Source organism: Coloeus monedula, assembly GCF_965178545.1.
Source record: "Coloeus monedula genome assembly, chromosome: 28".
NCBI lineage: Eukaryota > Metazoa > Chordata > Aves > Passeriformes > Corvidae > Coloeus > Coloeus monedula.
The window spans coordinates 4,511,392-4,532,371 of NC_138808.1; the positions used below are offsets into that span (position 1 = coordinate 4,511,392).

Genomic DNA, 20,980 nt, shown 5'->3' on the forward strand with positions numbered 1-20,980 from the left:
TGAAATGTAGCTTTGCTGTGGGAAGGCTGGGGGTGGCTTCTATTCTTGCAGGAATGTGGTGCTAGTCAGGGTAGTATTCCTGAGAGGGAAAAAGAACAAGTGGAGCTTTAAGGAGCTGGAATTGAAGTGTTTCAGGCCAAAAGTGAGAAGCCAGGCTGGCTGCAGGTGCCCACCCTCACCAAAACTGTCTGGTACCTTACTTTTGCTGGAGGGTAACCATTTCTTCTTCCTTCTGAAGCACAAGTACATGGAGAAGCTGTTAGGTAAAAGATTTTTTAACCAGCAATTATTAAAACCAGCAGTAAGTGCAGACAACTGGGAAAATGTTTGTCCTTTCCTTCCCTGTCATTGATGTGAAAACTTTCTGGTTAGGAAGGGAAGGCTGCAAAGTTTAATGATGTTCCTGAAATGTTACTAAGGAATCTTGAAGATTTTAGGCCCTTTTCCCACCATCTCTGTCTAAATCCCCATTGAGCTTTTTATCACAAGCTGGAAAAACCCCTCTGGATTTCTTGAATTGACAGCATTCATAAAATCAGGAGCTAACCAGGAACAAATTGCATTGGGTTTTTGATGGCTGCAGTCTCATTTATTGGTCTGAAACACCACCAAGTTATGCCCTTTAAGTGTGCTACTGGCAGGGTGTGTTCGGAGGTGGTTTAACAAACACAACCCAAGCCAAGGGACTGAAGAGGTTTGTGTGTGCAGGTTACAGAACTGCCAGTGTCATCATTGCATTGACAGATGGAGAACTCCACGAAGATCTATTTTTCTACTCGGAGAGGGAGGTAAGTGACTTACACATTTGTAGTCAGGGAGACAGTGCAGTGTCTGGGCTTGCTGCTGTGAATGTAAAAGGAAACTCCACTTTGGTGCTCTGCAGACATGAATCTGAAGGATAACCATTGACAGCAGCAGCCTCTGACTCATCACAGCTGAGCCAGTTCGCGGGAGAGGGGTTAAAACTTCCAGTTAAAAATAAACACCAGAAGAAGGGATTGTTCACAGCTGAAAAGTTTCAGTATTTACTGGGTTGCTCTGGGAAATGCTGAATATTCTCACTTTCACTTTTTTTCTCCCACAAAAAGTAATGACTGCAGAAAGAGGATGGCTTCTGTCACATCAGAAGATCTTTCAGATCATCCAATCTGACGTTTCCACAAACACCTCCAAGATTCGAGCACATATTCTCAACATCCCCATTAAATTAGTGAGCTATGCAGAATGCCAGCTAAGCAGTGGTGTGAGCACTGCCAGCTTTGCTGTAGAACACTCCTGTTGCTGTCCTCTGGACAGTCCTCCCTGAAGAGATGAGCAATTGGCACTTGTCAGTCAAACAAACCAGGATGACCTAAACTTGGAAGTTGGTATTTCTGCATGAATTTGCTATGGGCAGAATTTTTCCTCTCAGTCTGTCCAAAGTGCAGCATTAAATCCAATAACAACAAAAAGAATGGGTTTGTAGAGTAAAACCAATATTGCTCCAGCAAACCTCCTGAATCTCCAGTTCCCCTCCTTACGGTTCGTCTCTTTTTATTTCCCCTCTGAAATAAAAAATCCACAAGAAAAACAAGTTTGTTTTTAGAGGTGAATGAACAAGTTGAAAGGTCAGAAGTGTTATATTTGTTTTGGTTTGGGGAGGAGCAGTTATGGGCTGGTAGAAGGGGATCCTGAACTCGGCACTCACACTGTGAGTTGCTGCAGTTGTTTGAGTTGAAGCTTCCCAGGGTAAAACTGGAATGGTGCTTTTCTGCTAAAAAAGCACTTTGCTGGTGAACAACCTGCATTGCTACAGTCTTCCCATACAATCTGACTTGCCACCATCTCTTCTGGGAAGGAGATTTCAGTCAGGTTGGGTGTTCTTGTTCCACTGAAATACAATTAAATGGCTGAATTCACACTTAGGCATTTGGAGCAGTTGCCTTTGGAATGGTAAATGCAACTTCAATGAAACAGCCTGGGAAAATCAAACCTGGGGATGCTCTCCCTTCATTTCAGGATGCTGTGTAAGCACTGGGAGTGATGCAGTTTTAGTGCAGGTGGAATGGGGTCTGTCTCTCACCTCTGGATATCACGAGGCCAGGCACACCTGTCTGAAACAGAAAACACAAAAGCATTTTAGGTTACTGTTATACTGTGTGCCCTAAATGATGAAAAGAAAATTGATTTAGCCTGTCTGACGTCTTTTTTGGGAAGCTGGAGGAGCTATAAATGTGAAGTAATTAGGTTTAAAAATCCACCAAATACCTTGGGAGTTGCTTTACTAAACAACAGCAACTCTAGCAGCAGATAAAACCTGATTTTACAGAATCAGGGAGGAAAACTTTTCGAGTCCTCTTTTGATAAGCTCCCCCTCTGCTCATTTTACAGAGAAAGAGTAGATTTATGACTGAGAGCTTTCAGGAAGCTGCATCCCATCCCATTGGTAACCTTGTCCTGCCTCCTCTCCCCGTTCCAGGCGAATCGCTCGCGGGACCTGGGAGCCACCGTGTACTGTGTGGGTGTGAAAGACTTCAACGAGACCCAGGTGAGGGAGGCCTTGTGGTCCCTGAGTGCTTGGCAAAGCTGGGACAGGGGCACACACCCCTGAATCCCCTGCTCAAGGCTCTTCAAGGGCTTTTCCTCTCCTTCCATTCTCTGTCTGAAGTGACCTCCTGACATGGCTGGGTCTGGGTCTTTGTTGGCTTTGGGTCCCTTTTTGTCTGAACCTCCAGATGTGCAGAGCTGCCCCTCTGCCTGCCCCAGCTACTCTTGCTAATGCTGGAGAACAGCAGGGGAAAAGACAGGAAGGACAGCAAATTGTCTGGCCTGAGCTGGAGGCAGGAAGACATTGTGGGGGTGTTTTTCCCCATAAAACTGAAGTATGGCCATATAACATTTCAGTTTCAGCGCAGCTTTTCTTTCAGGGGAAAACTGTGCCGTAAAAAGCAAACAGCTTCATTAGTGATGAGTATTTCACAGTGTTTTGTCTGACTTATAAATTTATATCATATGAATGTTGGTATGTCCATGAAGTATATTTCACATGGTGACATTTCGCTAACATGAGTGAAGCACTTGCACAGCCCCATTGCACTGAAGAGGAGGCTGAAAGACTTTTCCCAGGTTTTCAGCTTTCAGAAAAGGAGTCAAACCACACTTAGTTTAGAAAAATCTCCCTTGAATCAAATGCAGAGACTGGTATAACCCAGAGTAAGTCATAGAAGAAGCAAAGAGAGAATAAAAATGGCACAGAGACCAGATCTAAAGCAGCAGACCTCAGGCAGCTGCTCCTTGAAGGCATTTAGATGGTGAAAAAAATTAATTGGCATTAGATGGCTGTGCTTGAAGCCCCAGAATGGATGAGGAGGAGGAATGAAGTGAGGGAGCTGTAAACATCCAGCTTTTTACAGCAGCTTCTGCAGCTCACAGCCAGCAATGAGCTGGTTTCCTGCCCTTCCTGCAGCAGCAGGGGAAAGCTGCCCCAGGATGGCTCTGGGTGCAGGGCAGGGGTTGGAGGGCTGGGAGTTGGAGTGACAGGAGCTGGACTGGGGCAGCCCGTGGGGTTTGGGGAGGAATGTGAGGCTGCTCTGCTGCCTCCAGCCTGCAGAGCTCCAGGAAGCTCCAGAGAGACCTGCTGGGCTGGGGGTACCTCTGCCAGGGGAGATTTCCTGGAACGAGCCTTGGCCTTGCAGCACTCAAACTGAGCCTGCTCCAGCAGATGCATGGAGAGCTCATTACTGCCGAGCTGGGCTTGTGTTTCTGCCTTAACCCTTGGCGTGCTCTTGGCAACTGAACCTGCAGGCAGCTCTTTGCAGGTGCTGTCCTGGCTCCCCTTAACTCACCACCTCCTCAGGAAGGCCCCTCGTCCTCATCAGGGAGTTTTCTGAATGCTCCTCTGAGACCTTCCAACCTCCACTCACAAAACGTCTCCTGTTACCTCCCTGCTTCCTTCTTTTTGGCTCTCTGATGGTTGAACGTGGGACCAGTAGACAAAGCTCTGTCCTGACAGGAAAGGTGAATCAGGCCTGTATCTCCATGTGAGATACAATTTCAAGGAATCGTGGAAGAATTAAGGTTGGAAAAGACCTCCATGATTATAGGGTCCAACCTTTTTTGGGTGCAACCTTTGCCCTAGAGATCATTAGACCAGAGAAAGCCACGTTCTCTGTCTTGTCTCCAAGTCTTTTCTGAACCCTGATACAGAGCTTTATAAAGTCAATCAGGCTGACAAGATAAACTTTTTACTGCTTAATAAACCATAATACAGTGGCAATCCAGAGAGAGGAGTTGAGTATTTGAGGGTTTTATTTGCAAGTGAATTAATGTGGAGAAGTCTTAATTTGCTGCCTGCTGGCTGACTGATCTCGTGCTTTGCATTTCTGTTTTATTTCCTCTCCCCACTGCGTCAGCTGGCCCGGATTGCTGACAGCAGAGATCACGTCTTCCCAGTGAACGATGGGTTTGAAGCCCTGCAGGGGATCATAGACTCTGTGAGTATTTTCATTCGGGTGTTTGCACTTGTGCACGTTGGTGTTACCCTGCACAGCTCAAGGTTTGGTTTTCCTGTGTTCACAAGAACCTGCTGAAAAATCACTGAATCCTTTAGCCCAAAGGAAGCAGCCTTGGTTTGTACTAAAATGCTACTTCAAGGCTGAGTTTATCAGTAGGTCCCTAGGTTTCCCTATTCCCAGCTCCTGGAATTTCCTGCAGGGATTGGGTGCAGCATAGAAGAGCTGGCCCACTTCAGTGGCTGGGCTGATTCGATTGCTTCCTGTGGCTACAAAGGATGGGAAATCCGTCTGGGGCCCCGCGTGTTCTCATTTTGGTGCAGGCTGCTTGGGGGATAAAACCCAGATGAAAGCTACAACGTGGAGCTGGGGAGGGGGGATTCACTGGGGGGCTCAGATTTCTCTGTTTACAGTGGTTACACACTATTTGGACAATGCAATTCCAAGCAAAACCATTCCCTCAGCACAGGCTCAATTTTCCCTGGTGCTCTTGCATGGACGTGGAATACAATCCCTGGCTTATTGGTTTTCCTGGCGCTGTCTGAGCGTGGATCTACTGCCTCAGCTCTCTTGGACCATCAGGTGTTGCATGTCATTTCAGAAAGCAACAAAACAACAAAAAAGCAATAGTTTGCTTCCCAGCCTTGCATTCCCTTTGCAGCTGTTTTTAATGAATTCCAGCAGCAGCTCTGACTCCCCTTCCAGTTGCACTGAACAGAGTGGGAAGACTTCAGCCTCCAGGCAGCCAGTCAAGAACTGCTCCAGCTGACTGGTGCAAGGTTTCCCAGCTTGGGAAGGAGGGTCACAGGGAAGTGCAATTGTACAGTGATGATCTGTGACCTGAGCACTTGCACTGGAGTGGAGTCATTGCCATAGCCTGGGGAGAAGGGAAGTGGTTTTGTGAGTGAAAGGAATGACAAGGAGGACATTCATCACTCCAGAGAATAACAATCAATCTGTAGATTCCTGTTCCAGCTGGAAAATCAGGTCCCTCTTTCCTACTTTTCTCATGCTTGCCAAAAGCACCCCTGTGCTGGAGCAGACGAAGCCTCTGTGGTCACAGGGAGTGTTAATGGTGAAAGGGTCCTGGCATCTGGAGACTCCTTTCAGTTCCTGTGTAAGGGCTGGCACGGCAAGGATGCTCAGCCATGGGGAGAGGGGACTGATCAGGCTACAACTGCTGGCTGGTGTCACAGGGGAAGGAGAGATCCAGTGATGAGCCTGGGGAGATGAGTGCTTGAATTAATTCTGGAGATGTGAACACCTGGGTTGGTGTGGGTCTGCAGGGGTTTAGTGTGAGCTGCCCTGACTTTCCCCTCCTGCCCTGTCCTGAGTGGGTCTTTCTCAACCCTCTGAGTGTGCAGAGGTGGTGGACTTGGAAGTCCCTCTGGAACAGGGAAGAGGGTGGGAGCTGGGAGTGGTGGAGCTCGGGGCTGGCCTCAGCTGGGCCTCTGGATCTGCTGAGCAAAGATATTCGGGGTGGTGGGGCTGGGAATGTTTCTGAGCACCTGCCCTTCCTTTCTGTGGCAGCCAGAGAGCTGGGAGTGAGCAGCTGCAGGGAGATCTGCTCCCAGGGTTCCAGGAGGGATTGTCTCCTCCAAGCACCACCAAGCCCAGGCGATGGTGCTGAATTGAGAGGAGACTCCAATCCCACACTGAGGTCATGCTCAAAAACCTGATTCCTAAACTGGGAGCTGAGGGTGTTCAGTGCACTGTGGGGTATGGTCCTTTCTCTCCCATGAGTTCCAATGTGACCTTTTTATTAAGCAAACCAATTTCTTTTTTTGCCTCATTGTGCAAAAGCCACTGCTAAAACTCCAGCTTCCCCCTGGTAATGACTGAGTGATTTGAGTTTGTCAGGAGGGAACAATGTGGAGCAGAAGCAGATTTGATTGATTGCTGCAGGCTGGGAAGTTAATGGAAGGGACTGAATTATTTTATTAAATTTTCCTTTGCTATGAAAAATTTCTGCTGATCAACCTGTCAATTTAAAGCAAATGAAGCAAGTCTTAGAAGAAAACCTGAAATTCAACTTTGTCTCCTGCCCAGTACGGCTTTGGTAGGAGTGCTGGAGGCAAGGAACATGAAGCAACATGAAAGTCAGGATGGGATCCTGTCATCACCTTGCTTTAAGCCTGTAACAGGAGCTGACTGAGGAGCAGTTCTTGGAACAGGAGCACTCCCTGATCCTTGCCATGTGTTAAACCATGGCACCAGCCTGGAGCTTATCTCAGAGCTGTAATCGTGGGTCCCTTAGCAAGAGGTCTGAGAGCTGCAGGAAGCATTTGTGTTGGATAAGAAATGAAGTAGCATCAAGTAGCCTGTGGCACTGTCTCCCATCTGTATGAATTGCACAAATGGTCCATCCTTTCAAGTTTAATGTCTGTGTGCTCCTTTTGGATCCTCTTGCAGTGGTGTTCAGCTACTCTCAGCGTTTTTCAGGTCCTGCCTCAGCTCTTAGGATTGATGCAGCAGCTCAGAACTGATGTGGCAGTTCAAGGTGCCCCTTCACCCTAGGAAGTTCTAGCTTGGCAATACACTAAATACTTCTGTTATACCAGTGTTTCCTGGGGCAAACTGCAGTGCTGGAAATGTGCAGTGTGGGGACTTTGCAGAGCACTCGGTGTGAGCATGAGTGAGGCACTGTGAGGAATGTGGTGATGGCTTTGTGTGCCCATCCTGAACTGTCTGTTCAAGCTTCACTGGCAGGTGAGAAACTGCAGATTGCCTGGTGCAGGGAGAGGGGTGAGACCCCCTGAGTGGGGACAGGGATGAGAGAAAGTTAATTCCAAACAAGTCCTGTAAGTGCAGATTCCATAATGGACACGGAACATGTGTATCAGCTGATAAGCCCCAGCCTCAGCTGCACAGTGTTTCTTGTTAATTTTAATGGTATATGATCAACTTTCTACTTCTTTCTTCCCCCAAATGCACGTTTAAGAAGGACTTAAATGCATTTATTTTACTTAGCTCATGTAAATATTATTGGACAGGAAACACTTCCTAAATAAATGGCTGTTTTGTAATTGGCAACAGACTTTGGTGTTCAGTAATTGGACAGAGCTTGCTAACGAGCACTGGGCACCAGGCTGCAGGTCATTCTCAATAACACTAATTAGGCAGTAACCTTCTATCACACTTCAGCATCCTGCTTGCTAATTAGAATTCCCAAATTTGGTGAAAAGAATGTATAAGGAATATGCAGCTGCTGTGGTGAAGGGATCTGGCTGTGTGCTCAACGTGAGCAGAATATATCAAGCGAAAGCTGCAGAATTTCACTCCCCTTCTTCCCTTTGTCCCCAGAAGGGCCCAGTGACCTGCTGGGCCTCTCCTGGCTCGTGGCCCTGAGTGGCTCCCCTGGCAGAAAGGTAAAAGAGTCAGGAGGTTGCACCACCACCCTTCCATGGGATTTGCTTCCCTGGGAAGCCAGACCTCAGGGATGAGCTGCACCTCCAGCCCACCAAGGCTGTGCATTCAGAAAAGGACAGATCTGATGAAATCCACAATGAAGACATTGAATGCTTTTTGAATGTGTTTTTTAATGAGGAAGAGCCATAAAGGAATTTTTTTGTAATAGTTCTTCTGCCTTTTGCAATAATTCTGCCTGATGTTCACTTTAAGTTAGGGTGTGTGCTTGGAGCATTGGAAACTTAATCTAAATCAAAATAAATATTGCAATTGGCACTGTAAAAGTGTTTAAGGCCAGTTTTTTATAGTCATGTAAAGGGATTAGACTGGACTGGGAGATCTGCATCATCTAACTGAGACACCTGCTATTTCTCCATCCGAGCTGCCTTACAGCAGAATGTTTGCAAATATCTGAGTAGAAATTGTGAATCTCAAATTTAACCATGTGAGGTTTTACTTGGTTAAAAAAAGAAAAGTATTGATTGTATTTTACATTCTTTGTGGCTTTCCTTATTCTGTCTTTTAAATTCTTCTAGTCCTTCTCAGTTCTGTTCTCAACTGTTGACTTTCTCTTTTTTTCCACTTGACAGTTCCTGTAAAACCTTGTTCCTGCAAATCTCTCTCCTCACCTGTCAGCCTCCCACCAGCTCAGACCGTCCGGCTTCCTTCAGCCCCTTGGTACTTTCAGCCCTGCCTCCTGAGTAACTCAAACTTCTGTTTAAATGTTTTAAAAAGCAAAGCCTGGCTCTCTGAGCAGCTCTGGCAATCAGGTATTTGAGGCAGGGAGCTGTGACTGTGGAGAAAAAAAAAATTATCTTTTTCTTACAGAATTTATTGTATTGGTTGCTCTTCCCTCCTTACAGATGTTTCAATTTAAAGTTGGGAAAATAGTTTTCATGTTGGATTTGAGTCATCAAATGATGCTTGGCTGACATTTACTTGCCTCTCGGAGCTGACCTGAATTTTGATCGGTGTTGCCTCGTGCAGGGGCTCTCGGAGCTGCTGTCCCGGGGTCACGGGCACTGGCACAGCTCTGGCTGTGCACTGAGGAGCTGGAGCTGCTGCATGCAGACAACAACAGCCCGAGGAGCTGCAGCGCCGCGGGGACAGAGCCCAGCCCTGCGAGCGCTCGGCAGAGCCTCAGGCCGAAGGGTTTGTGTAAATCCCTGCACACAAAGGGCTTAAAGCCGGGGACAGCCCTCCCAGGGACACGCTGCTTCCTTTAAGCCTGGGTTAAATGGAGAATTGTCTGGTCTGAAGTCACAGAGCAGCTCTGGGGATGCCCTCGGGGGAGCTCGCGTAAATCAGGTTAAAAACAGAAGTTGTAGCCCCTCGGGACAGAGCTGAGAAGTGGCTCTGTAGGCATTTCTGGGCTGGTTTAGTGCAAAGCTGAACAGTTTAGCTGAAACTCGTGATGTTTTATTTGGAGTTTCGGGTCCAGAATAACTCTGGAGAGGGAGGTGTGGCTGCAAAGAGAGGGCAGCGCCGGTGCCCCCCCTGCGCTGCAGGGCTGCGGGTCAGGGGTGCAGAGCCCCTCTGTGCCCTGGGACACGGCAGAGCCTGGCATCCCTCCCCTTCCAGCCCAGCCGCAGCTCAGGGAGGGCAGGGATGCCCGGCTGGCTGGTTGGGAGTGGAAAGCTGAGAGCCGTAAGTGCGCCACGAATGCAGAACGCTCGGATGGGTTAAATGCTCCCAGCAGTGCGCTCCCTCATCTCTCACGTCGCTGTTTCTGTGGAAACAAGGCTGAGGCACTTCACGACATTTTGTCTCTTTTAGATTTTGAAGAAGTCCTGTATAGAAATCCTGGCAGCAGAGCCTTCCAGTATCTGTGCAGGGGGTAAGTATGAACGAGGCCACGGTTCTTCATGTTGCCTAAAATACAATTTTCGGTTCACCTCTAATTGCTGGAGAGTGCAAAATTCGCCAATTACTTGGGGCTAAATACTTCACCTTTTTTGGGGGGGTGAATTTCTTTTTCACCTTAGGGTAGTGTGCACATGTCCCACTTCTGCCAAGTGATCAAATGGGATTTTCTTACAGAAAAGGCCTGAGTTCTGAAGTTTTTCTTAAATATTCTTCTGCCAAACCAGTCTGTCTTACTCGGGCTGGGGCAGACACGAAGTAGATGCACTGCACTTAAAAGTAGATTTACATACTTATTCAAGTGATAAACAATGATGCTTACAGAATGTCATGGGCCAAAAGATGACTTATAATCATCATTTATAACCATCTTTAACACTTCCTGAATGCTTTGATCTTATCACTGCCATTCATTGTGCCTTAATGGGAAGACAGGGATAGGAACAGCTGTGCCCAGCAGAGCAGCTGAGAGGAAATGCAGAGGGGTTTATAAAAACTGTATCAGAATTTGGCCAAGACTTCACAAGAGGAGCAATCCTTGGAAAATGCCAGCAGTTATTTGGATCCTCAATTCAGGGCCTCATCTCCAAGCTTGGGCAAATAGTCCCTTGCTCTTGGACTGCAGTAATTTAATCACTTAGGGCTTTGAGACCAGTGAGAAAGTGCCATTGACTGCACGAATTATGTGCATTGGTGTCCTTAAAATCAATGTTTGCAGGTCTGGCTGTGACACCTCATGTTTTCATGTTTCTCTGCACATCCTCGAGCAATGGTGGCAGTTTTTTTCCTTTCTTTTTGTTTGCAAGGAGCAAATCTGGGGGCTCCTGAGGCCACTCTTGCACTGCTGACGTGTCCAGGACACTGCAGGGACGAATTTCAGCCGTGACATAGTTCTGAAATGGCAGGGTTTGGATGATTTGGCTGTGCAGGGGGCACTGGGCTGTTCAGTCCAGCCCCAAGCAGAGCCAGGCTCCCCGTGGTATCACTGATACTCTGTTCTTTGTTCTTGAACTCACATCCCCCAGAGCTTGAGAATTCTGTGATTTCTCTTGAATATTCACCAGAACAGAGCTCTTGTGCACTTCCCAAGTGCTCTCCCACAGCACTCAGTGGGCCTGGAGCAGCTTCCCTGGATGTGCTGGGATGATTTGCAACTTGGCTGTAAACGAGTGGGACCTGGAAGGGAGCCCAGATTCCAGAGCAAATCTGCTTTTCTTGACAAGTACAGTGTGCGGGTCCTCAAGGGAGATGAGAGAAGATGGGGACTGTAAAATGCAAAGGGGAAAGATCTGAACCTGCAAAAACAAGGTTCCCTGCTGCTCCTGGGGATTTAAAATCCGGGGTGGTGTCACTGAGATTGCTCCTGTGTTGTCTTGGACAATTTCATGTTCAAATCACATTCCCCAGCCAAACTCCAGTGGGGATGAGCTGAGTGCCTCTCCCAGAGAGTTACCGGAGTTGTGGGGGCTGCTTCCTTGCAGTTACCTGGGAAAGGAACACCTAAACTTCTCCCAGTTGTGTCACTAGAAGATTTTTTTGCCTTTCCATGGAAAGATACTTCTGCCTTTCTTCACCCAAAACTTTCTGCCATTTAAAATGGACGCTTGGAGAGGGGAAAGCTCAGTGTCCTTGAAGCTTCATGTTTCTACTGCAGGCCAGTCAAAGTGTGTCTGTGGTGAATTGTTTCCTGCTTCTAAAAATTCAAGTTGAAATTGGGTAGGGAGAGTGTGGAAGTTGCATTTTTAACAATTTTTAACCTAAATTGTTAAACTGCCAATTTTAGCAGTTAAAAACCTGTGAGATGTGCCTTGGCTAAGTGGCCATTCCCTGCCTGGCTCTGCATCAATAATAACCCAGTGCCTGTTTTTGCAGAGTCCTTCCAGGTTGTGGTGAGGGGAAATGGCTTTCGCCACGCCCGCAACGTTGACCGGGTTCTCTGCAGCTTCAGGATCAACGACACGGTCACCCTCAGTAAGCTCCTTGGATTTGCTTTGTTTTCTTTTCTGACTCTGCACTGGCAGGTATTTGGATCTTCAAATACGTTGGTTGTGAAAGCAATAATTACGGGATGAGGAGCTTTTAATTTGCAGCATGCAGAAGGGATTATTTTTTAAGAGGCAAATAGCTGGTGGCACTGTGTGCTGTGACTGACGGCCAGCGTGTGAGCAGAGGAGCTTAGGGGGATGAAAATGCAGAAGGCAAGAACCTTGCTGCAAAGAGCATCCCTCAGTGTCCTGCTGGGCTGTGAGCAGGGGGATCGGGGTGTTTCTCCCCTCAGTTTTGGGGTGCTCAGTGGGGCTGCTCGTGCAGCTCTACACTCCCTGCTGGTGGAGGCTGTGCTGCAGCAGCGGCTCAGGCACTGCTGTGCTGCTGGGGGAGCTTGGAAAGTTCCCTCTGCAGTTCCCCCGGCAGAAGAACTGAGGTAAGAGAAGCAAATGGTCCCCTGAGAGTCTGGTCTGTTTGTGACGTGCACTGGGAGCCACTGAGCTGGCAGGGCTGAGGACCCCACTGCTTTCCTCTGACCCTTATGGGAAACCACATAACTCACAGCTGACACCAGCAGTGACAGCAGAATTCATCCATCCTAACATGGGATTTGTTCAGAAAATGCCTGGTTGTTTTGGAGGCAGTCCTGACCCTGCTCAGTATAAAATAAATGCATTAATTAGCTCTAAAAAGTGGAAATCTAAAGGCTCAGTGTGTTCTGAACATCTGTGTGACTTGTTCTTTGGAGCAGGGGGGGTTTGCTGGGGCTGCTTGCCCCGTGTGGGATGTCACTGAGCCCTGGGGCAGGTGTGGGACAGTTGTGCTCTTGCAGTGCCTCCTCCAACAGGCAGGTTCTGGACTTGCCAACTCCTGAGTCACCGAGCAGAAAGTTTGGCTGGCCCTGGTTCCCATTTGCTTAATTCAGATGTGGTCAGTGCTCAGGATGTGAGGAGCAGAAGCTGGAGGGCTGTGGAGCAGGGCACTCATTCCTGGAAGGCTTTCACGGAGCTGGGAATGCCACCCACCAGCTTCCCACTGCTCAGGGTCCTGTCTGTGGAGACACCAGCACAGGGAACCTGCATGAGGCTGCCCTCATCCCAAACACTGTGACCTGCTGCTGAGGGGGGAGGAGGAGGAGGAATCCTTCCTCCCTCTGTGCTGGTCCAGCCCAGTCATCTTTTATGGTGTCTGTCATCACAGTCTCATCGTAGCTTTCAGGAAAGATCAGCTTATCTTAATGCAGCCCCTGGGCTTTCTGAATTTGAAGCTGCCTTCCTGTGTCCACAGAATGGCTGTGGAAAATGAGGATAAAGGGCAAATACATTTCCTGTCCTCTGACCTGGTGTGTTCATGGTGTCCTGAATGGATGCAGAGGTGAAGAGTGAGCTCACTCCCCTGGCACTGCACCAAGCCCTCTCCGGCTGTTCTGCACAGCCTGGGGTTGTTTGAAGCTGTGACGTGGCAGGAAAAGGACACAAACCCAAATTCTGGGTTCAGCTCCTCCCTGACTGAGGGAGCTCAGCAGTTCCCAAATCCAGGTCTCTCCAGGTGGGAACTGGCACAGCTCTGTTGGGTTTGAGTTGCTCTGTGGGAGATCCCAGAGCTGCAGCCCCTGCCTGCTGCTCCCAACTCAAACAGCCCTGAGAGAACTGAACCAGGATTTTATGGAAACCTCATGGAGGTTGGATAGCTCAGCTGCCTTTGTTTGCTTGAAACCTCACTGCCTCTGATTGTATCAGGGAGGGAGGTATTTTTAAAAGATAACACTAAGCCAACAGTTCCTGAAACCCTAAATTATCCCAGATGAGATGTAGCTGGGACGTGCTGAGGTTAAAGGCATGAGCTAATGGGGTTTTATTGGGATTATTGGCAGGGAAAAGTGGCAGGTGAAGAGAGCATCGACTCATAATGTTCATAGTTATGGGATAAAAAAAAAAAAGGAACATCTGTAGAAACCATGAGGAATATTTGGCTGAGCAGAGCTGTAATGAGATGCATGTTCAGCAGCAGGGTGTTCCTGCCAGCAGCAGGACCTGGGAGAACTGGGTTCAGCCTGCACAGAGTTAAAAGTAATTATCCAGTGCAGTGACTTATGGCTGCTCTGTGGTGCTAAAATGTCTGTGTCTGCCCAGATTGTGCAGGAGCCAGCAAAGATAGCTCTGGGCAGAGAGGCTGAGCTCTGTCCTAAGCAATTCACAGCTGAATAGAGATGAAAGGCTGGTGAAGGAGCAGGCACCACAGCAGAGCTGGGGCTGGATCTGCTGCACTCAGTGAATGCTCTGGATGCTTGGCCAAACCCCCTCCTTTGCACAAACTGGCCTGGATTTTTTATTCAAAGACACTGGGAGCAGGACAGTGCCAGGTATCAGCAGAGAGTGGGATGATGGGGACTGGATCCCCAGCCTGCCCAACAAATATCTCCTAAAAATTGTCTTCTGTTTTTAAAGCCTAGCAGATTGCTCCATTTCCCCCATCTCTCATTTCTCCTGGCAGCACAGCACTTTTCTTGTGATATCCTCTCACTTTCTTGCAGCTTTGTCACTCGTAGCACAGGAATGTTTTGCTTTGCAGTTCCACTCTCTAACCCCTGATTTCCCTGCCTGATCCTGTCACTGCAACCCACCTCTGAGTCTTTTTATTTTCTAACAGCAGCTTTTCTCCTCCCACTCTGCTATTAGAGAATGTCCCTCTCTGTACCAACCTTTGTGAGGGACACAATCCGTGCCTCCAATCTTTCCGAGGTGAGAACATGCACCAAGGGGAGCTTGGCCTCTGCTTTTGAAGGGTGGCTGAAGTCACTGCTTGTCAAAGAACACAAAGAAGGAAGAAATGGTTGTGCTTCCCTCAAATGCTGCCCCGGCCTCCAACAAATTGCAGTGTCAGAACTTTTAACCCAGACTCCTGTGCCTTTGCTTCCAGCAGCATTCCCTGCAGTGGGGATTTGTGCTGAGGGAGGAGCAGCCCCCATGTGCAGGGTGGGAGCTCTGCCGGGCTCCCCCAGTGCTCTGGGTGACAGTGGTCTCTGTGTGGCACCAGTGAAGAGCTGATGGGGACAGCCCTGGGGCTGGGGCCGTGCTGGCCCAGGGCTCCTGCCCGAGGGACCCTGTGATGGTGCAGCACGTGAGCAGATCAACACTGGGGTGCTCTGCCAGCTTCCCTTGTAGCCCCCTTGAACAGTTTGCTCAGCACATGAACCCCTCAGAGCAAATCCCTGCCCTCCATCCAGAGGCTGCTGGGAATGTGATATCACTGCTCTGTGCTTATCTGTTCCCTATCCCCTCACCCTGCTCTGGAAGGCTTTTGCGCTCAGGGCTCGTGAGTCCCTGCACAAAGCAGAGCAATTACAGCTGATCTCAATGTGGTTTTCATTACAGCATTAACAAAACATTTTTTATTTATGGGTCTTTCTTGTAGGCAGTTTCTGTAGCTCAGAGAGAGTTCCAGTGTCTTCCTGCATTCCCGTCTCCCACAAAGTGGGTTTGAAACACAAATTTTGCTGGCAGAGTTGTCACAAGAGTGGCATGAGAGGGGGAGTCAGACAGGGGGAACAGAGACCCAGCTTTGGTAGGTGGGGGCAGAGAATTAGGGAGGTGTTTTGGCTCATCTGAGGCAACAAAGGGACAACGGAAGTGCTCAGGATGACTGGAAGCTGCCATCTCAGGTGGGATGAGGTGCAGAGCCCTCTTAGAGCAGCAGCCTCCACACCAGCCAGGCTGGACTGGAGTCTCCCCTCCTGCAGGAATAGCAGACCAGGGCAAAGCATCTCTGAGATGTACTTCAGCTGAATGCAAATCATAAGTACAGGGAGAGCAGAAGGAAACTGTTAGTGTGTGATATATGGGAAGTTTGGCAGCCAGCTTTTGCAGCCTTTTCTGGACCAAAATACTGCTGACCCTGCGAGTCCTGCAATCAGCACTGCAGTGTTGCAGTGGCAGTTTGGAATGTTGGGCTCTCCTAAACCCTCCTGTAATGGATCCTTGCAGTCCGATTTCAGTGCACCAGTGGGATGAGCAATGGGATGAACCATTAACCAGAGGGAAGGCTGTTAATTCTGGCATGGTTATATGGCTACAAGAAAGTGCTGCTATCTGTCACCTTCCTTGGGTTCTTGTAAGCTCTCTTTTTTTTTTTTTTTTTTTTTTTTTTAAGTTTGCTCTTTTGTGTTAAAGCATCCTGCATATATTGAAGCTTTTATTATTATGGTTGGGAAATATTCCAAGTCCTGACTTGCCAGAAGGTTACACCCTGCTAATGGCATAAGAAATTATTCACTGTTGCTGGGAATAATAGATTTTCCAGGCTCCATTTAGCTGTTCAGGTGTAGGAACTCTGGGTATAGAATGGCAGGAGTCTGAGCAGTATCAGGTACCTGGTTGAAATGGCATCCAGATGTGTTTTTGTGGGAGGTTTGACCCTCATCCATTCCTGCTCTGAAGGGCTCAGGCCTCAGGACTGGCCAGTTTGGGTAGTCTGGGGGGTTTATACAGCATGACCTTATTTTGCTTGAAGGAGGGATGCACAAGTAGGAGGAAGTTGTGCCCATTACTGTGGTGGAATGCCAACTCAGAAGTGAGGCATTGGGCTGTTTCCTGGAGGTGTCCAAGCCCTGTCCGTGGTCGGTGCCTGGGAGGGGATCAAGGGCATCCCTTCTGTAAAACTGTCCAAGGAGGCAAAGTGATTCCCACCCCATTCCCTGGCCAGCCCCGAGCAGGGACTGAAATGACGTTCAGGGCAGCAAACTCAGCAGTGAGCCGAGCGCTCCACCCTCCCTCCCCAGCCCTTCCACCACATCCAAACCACAGATCCCAGGCTCTGGCAGCTCTGGAGCTGGGGAGCGTTCAGCGCACCTCCCGCAGCACTGGGACACGGCAGCTCTGTCCTGCAGCAGCTCCAATGCGTCCCCAGCTCCATCCCCAGCTCCATCCCCAGCTCCGGTGTGAGAGCAGATGAGAAGTGTTGTTCTGTTTGCTTTCCCTGGGTCAGTTTTCCAGGAAGGAGTCAGATGGGCCAGAGTTATGCAAACCAAATGGATCCTCTTTTGTTTAGAGCAGAGGGAAACAGTCACTCATTTTTGCGGTGAAACACAAACATTCTCCAAACAAACTAATCTCTGCCTGCAGCCAGCCTGGCCAGCCAGGAGCTCCCCCGGGGCACTCCGGGCTGATAAACTTTCTAGAGAGGCATGGACTGATGGGAGTTGGGAGTGGGAAGGGACAGAAAGAGAAACAAAAACCTAATGAGAACTAAGGGAAAGGCCCTGCAAGATGAAGCAGCTTTTGTTTCAGTGAATGCTGGCATGGAGAAGCCTTTGGCCTTGGCTGCCAGAGCTAGCAAAGGAGAAAACAAGACACTGATCTTCATTTTCTTGGCATGTGTGCGCTGAGACAATGTCATAAATTCATGGGAGTTAATGATACAGTCATAAATCAGGGTGAGAACAGCACTGTGGGACCAGATGTGCCACCACTGCACATCTGCCTTGTGCAGAGTGGGAAATGCTCCTTGGTTTGGTAGCTCCATTGCAAAACTGAGGGCCTGGATGTGCTGCAAGGAGAACTTCAGGGAAGGTTACAACTTTTCATTGCCATTTCTTTTTTTCTTTTTTTTTTTTTTTTTTTTCCCTTTTTTTAATGGAGTGTAAAAAATAAACAGTTCCTAGCCTGCATGAGGAAATATCCTTTTATATTGCTTCCAAAGCAAAGAAATACACTGGTATGAGACAGGGGCTCTAATGTGTGACAGGAATTACCAGAGCAATACTACTGCTTTCTAAAACTTTGTACCCAGCAGAAACCTCTTCTAGGAATGTCTGGGAAGGGATGCTTGGCTTTGTGAGTCCTGCTCCTGCATGACGGGATAGATTCTTGTAGTCAGTACCTCTTTATGACTCATAAATGCAGCAAAATGAGCTGTGAGACCCTGCTCTTGAGAGCTGAGAACAGAGCAGGATCAGGAGTGCTCTGCTGCTGGTGCCCTGAGCATCATTTCCCACCACCCATGTGAGCAAACTCATCTCAGTGGCCCAGGGGAGATGTTTCTGCCTTGAAATGCAAAATTTTCCATAATGTACCGTTTCTTTACTTGGGTATCTCCACTTTTGTATAACCTGTTGCAGCTCCAGCTGGGCTCCTGCACAGAGTGATCCTGTACTCTGTCCTCCCAAAAAGCTCCACACCTTCAGCTGTGCTGTGGCTCAGATATGTGAGGCAGCTCTTTATCCCCCATCTTGTTTATGTATCAAGAGTGAGGAAAACCAATTATTTAAACTTGCTCTCTAAGGCCTGTAGTACTGATTTGTCAGTAATCCCACTCTTTCTCTTTTCCAGATGAGAAGCCTTTTGTGGTGGAGGACACCTACCTGCTGTGCCCAGCACCTGTGCTGAGAGAAGTTGGCATGTACGTTTTTCCTACCCCAATATTCACTCTGCCTGTGGGGAGATGGGTCTGGGTCACCTCCCTGTGCTCTGCTGCTCCTGTTGGGGTCCCAGGCTGACATTCCCTCACGATCACTGGCAGTTGTGCACTGGAGCACAGGGACCAGGGCACCACCAGTGGGAATTATCTGCACAAGAGGCTTTTCTGAGCACCAGCAGCCCAGGGCCCGGGATGGTATCAGACTGAGGGCTGTGGATGAGCTGCTCCAACTTGTTTCTTGGATTTTTTCAGGGAAGCAGCTCTTCAAGTCAGTATGAACGATGGTCTGAGCTTCATCTCCAGCTCTGTCATCATCTCCAGCACGCACTGTGTAAGTTTTGACTCCTAAAATGCTTCTGTGGGGTGGTGGGACTCAGCAGCAGGTGTGTGTTATGTCGGTAGTAGGGCTGCCAGGTTGGGTAAGCCTGGTGTGAAGGATGTGTTCCCCCCTCTAAGGTGAGTTTGAAGGTGTGACAATGTGACATTTAGTGTGTCTTGTGTGCCACGATGTGGCCAAGCTCTTCAGCCTTCAGTAAATGCCTCAGGCTGTGTCTGTGGTGGGACAGGGACCAGATCTGTGCTGGCAGTGCCCTGGAGGTGTCTGTGCCTGCCTGGCCACTGCCCAGGGAACAAGGAGCAGCTCTGCTGCCTTCCTTACCTGGCCTGATCCCTCTGCATGGAAACCAGCAGGGAGCCAAAAATGTGCTGGGCTCTCCCCTGGAGTGGGTGGTTTGTGGCTGCAGCCCCTGTCGTCAGCGGGGAATTGCTGCACCCAGGCTCTGCTGGAACTGGGATGATGAAATTTGTAACTCCCAGTAATGCTGAAGATGCTGCTTCTGCTGAGTCCTGGCTGTTGGGAACAGGGCATGAAATGAGTCATGCTGCAGGGGGTAGTGAAGGAATTCATTTGGAATTCCTTTGGAATTCCCAGCAGTCCTTCATGTTTCAGTGTGTTCGGCTTTATTCATCTGTGGGCAGACCTGTCACTGTACAGGCCATGGGTGAGGCCCTGCTTTAATTTTCCTGTGAACTGACCTAAAGCAATTTTTGGGAAGCCAGAGCAGTGTTGCCAGAAAGACTTAAAAATGTGTCCCCAGCCTGCTTTTGTCCCTGTGCAGCAAAGGCCACTGGGTTTCTGTGCAGAATAAGGGAGAGGCCAAGATGTACAACATCAGTTACCAGAAGGGTTCTGTGGCCCACAAAGGCTGAGGCACCAGCTGAGAAAAGGCTTTTGTGTCACTTGAACTCGATCCTTGTTCAACAAGGACAAGATTGTATGGAGAGAGTTTTCAGAGCTTACATGAGAGGTTGTATTCCAAAACTGACAAAGGTTTCCTTATGCCTTAAAAGAAGGGAATTTGTTTTATTAGTCAAGTTTCAGTTCTAGTTCATTGATCACTGGCAAAAATGTATTTGCCCGTTGTCAGCACATAGGGGTTTGCTGTGTTTTACTCACGTGAGGCAGGACCTGGGAAACAATTCTTAGAGAAAAATTATTCCTTCCTCATACGCTTTCTCCCAGGGATAGAATTATTATTTGTGGGTTATAGGAGATGAAATACCTGTTGGTCTTCTGTTGTTTAATAGCTGTAAGGACGCTTTTGAAAATGCCTGTGCTCCATGGCACTGCCTGTAACTCCGATGCCTCCAGACTGGGAACCTGGATTTGCAGTGCAGCTGAGCAGCCAGAACTCAAACCCAGATCCTGCATCTAAAGCTGGATGCAGAGACATTCAGTGGCTGCTTTGCAAATTGTATCTCAGGCTTCACTAATCGAGGACATTCCTCCTGGGCAAACACACATTTTGTCTTTGTAGCAGTGTTTTATGTTTTCAAATCCTTTTTAAAGATAAAACTGTTTACTGAGACTACAATGCTCTCTTTAGTTAAGGTTACAAGGGCTGCAGTCCTGGAAATACCCCTGTTCAAAATGGGCACCAAATTGTTCAACTGACTTCAGATCAGGGAATTGGGTCTGTTGGACCATCTGCAGCTCGGGTGGGAGAGTGAGAGCTAGGAAATGAAATGATAGTAGCACACAGGGAAACAGCAAAGGTTATCTTCCCTGTGTGCAAACCAGCAATCAGCACTTTGGGCTCCCCTCTGTGCTGTGTTTCTGGAATAGTCAGGTTAGGAGAGAGGTCTGGAATGCCCTCTCCAAAATCTTCCCCTATGGCAGCAGTGCCACGCTCACCTTGGTGCCAATGCCCTGAACCCCAACCCCATCTGCTCCCCAGGAATGGGTGTTCAGTGGGAGAAGGAACAAAGCCAGCAGCTCCATGGCCTGAAAAGCTCTGCCATTCACACTCTGATGCAGCTCCACAACAAAGCCTTCCTATGCAACGTGTAAATAATCTGTACAAATCCCATTTTCCCTGCAAGCAGTGGCTGTCATTTTCTATCAACTGTCCATTTTCAAGGACTCTCTGGAGTTAATCCAGGGAAGCAAAAATTCAATTAAGAGCATAGCTGAAGCAGACAGCTGCTTTCCTGGCAAGAAAAGACCAAAAATGAACAGTCAGAAAAATCAGTTGGTCTTTGACTCCCTGTTGGAAGAATTCGCAAGTGGTGCTGGTGGAATTGGGGAGCTCTTAGAAAAGGAATTACTCCTGTTGCTGTGTGAGGAGTTTGGAGAACTGGAAGAGAGAGAAATTGTTAAATGCTGTGTTGTGAATGTGCAGGTGTGCCCAGGCACTGCATACCAGGCAAGGTCAGGAAAGGGAATGTACAAGAGAGGAAAGAATTGCCAAGGCCATGTTTGGGGGCAGGAAGTCAGGGCCAAGTTCTGCAGTGCACAAAGAGCATCTCGGAGGAAAGCC

At 48.5% G+C, this 20,980-nt stretch overlaps 1 protein-coding gene across 1 annotated transcript in view; it reads left to right on the plus strand.

Annotated features, from left to right (window-relative positions):
• The window catches only part of ANTXR1 (ANTXR cell adhesion molecule 1), a gene marked incomplete at both ends in the record, with an annotated part of 77,296 nt that overhangs the window by 11,693 nt on the left and 44,623 nt on the right, over positions 1-20,980 (plus strand). Inside the window, 7 exons of the mRNA XM_082298386.1 lie at positions 709-788; positions 2,459-2,527; positions 4,392-4,472; positions 9,675-9,735; positions 11,634-11,732; positions 18,074-18,143; positions 18,414-18,492. Coding sequence (XP_082154512.1) covers positions 709-788; positions 2,459-2,527; positions 4,392-4,472; positions 9,675-9,735; positions 11,634-11,732; positions 18,074-18,143; positions 18,414-18,492 — 539 coding nt within the window. The remainder of the gene's footprint in view (positions 1-708; positions 789-2,458; positions 2,528-4,391; positions 4,473-9,674; positions 9,736-11,633; positions 11,733-18,073; positions 18,144-18,413; positions 18,493-20,980) is intronic.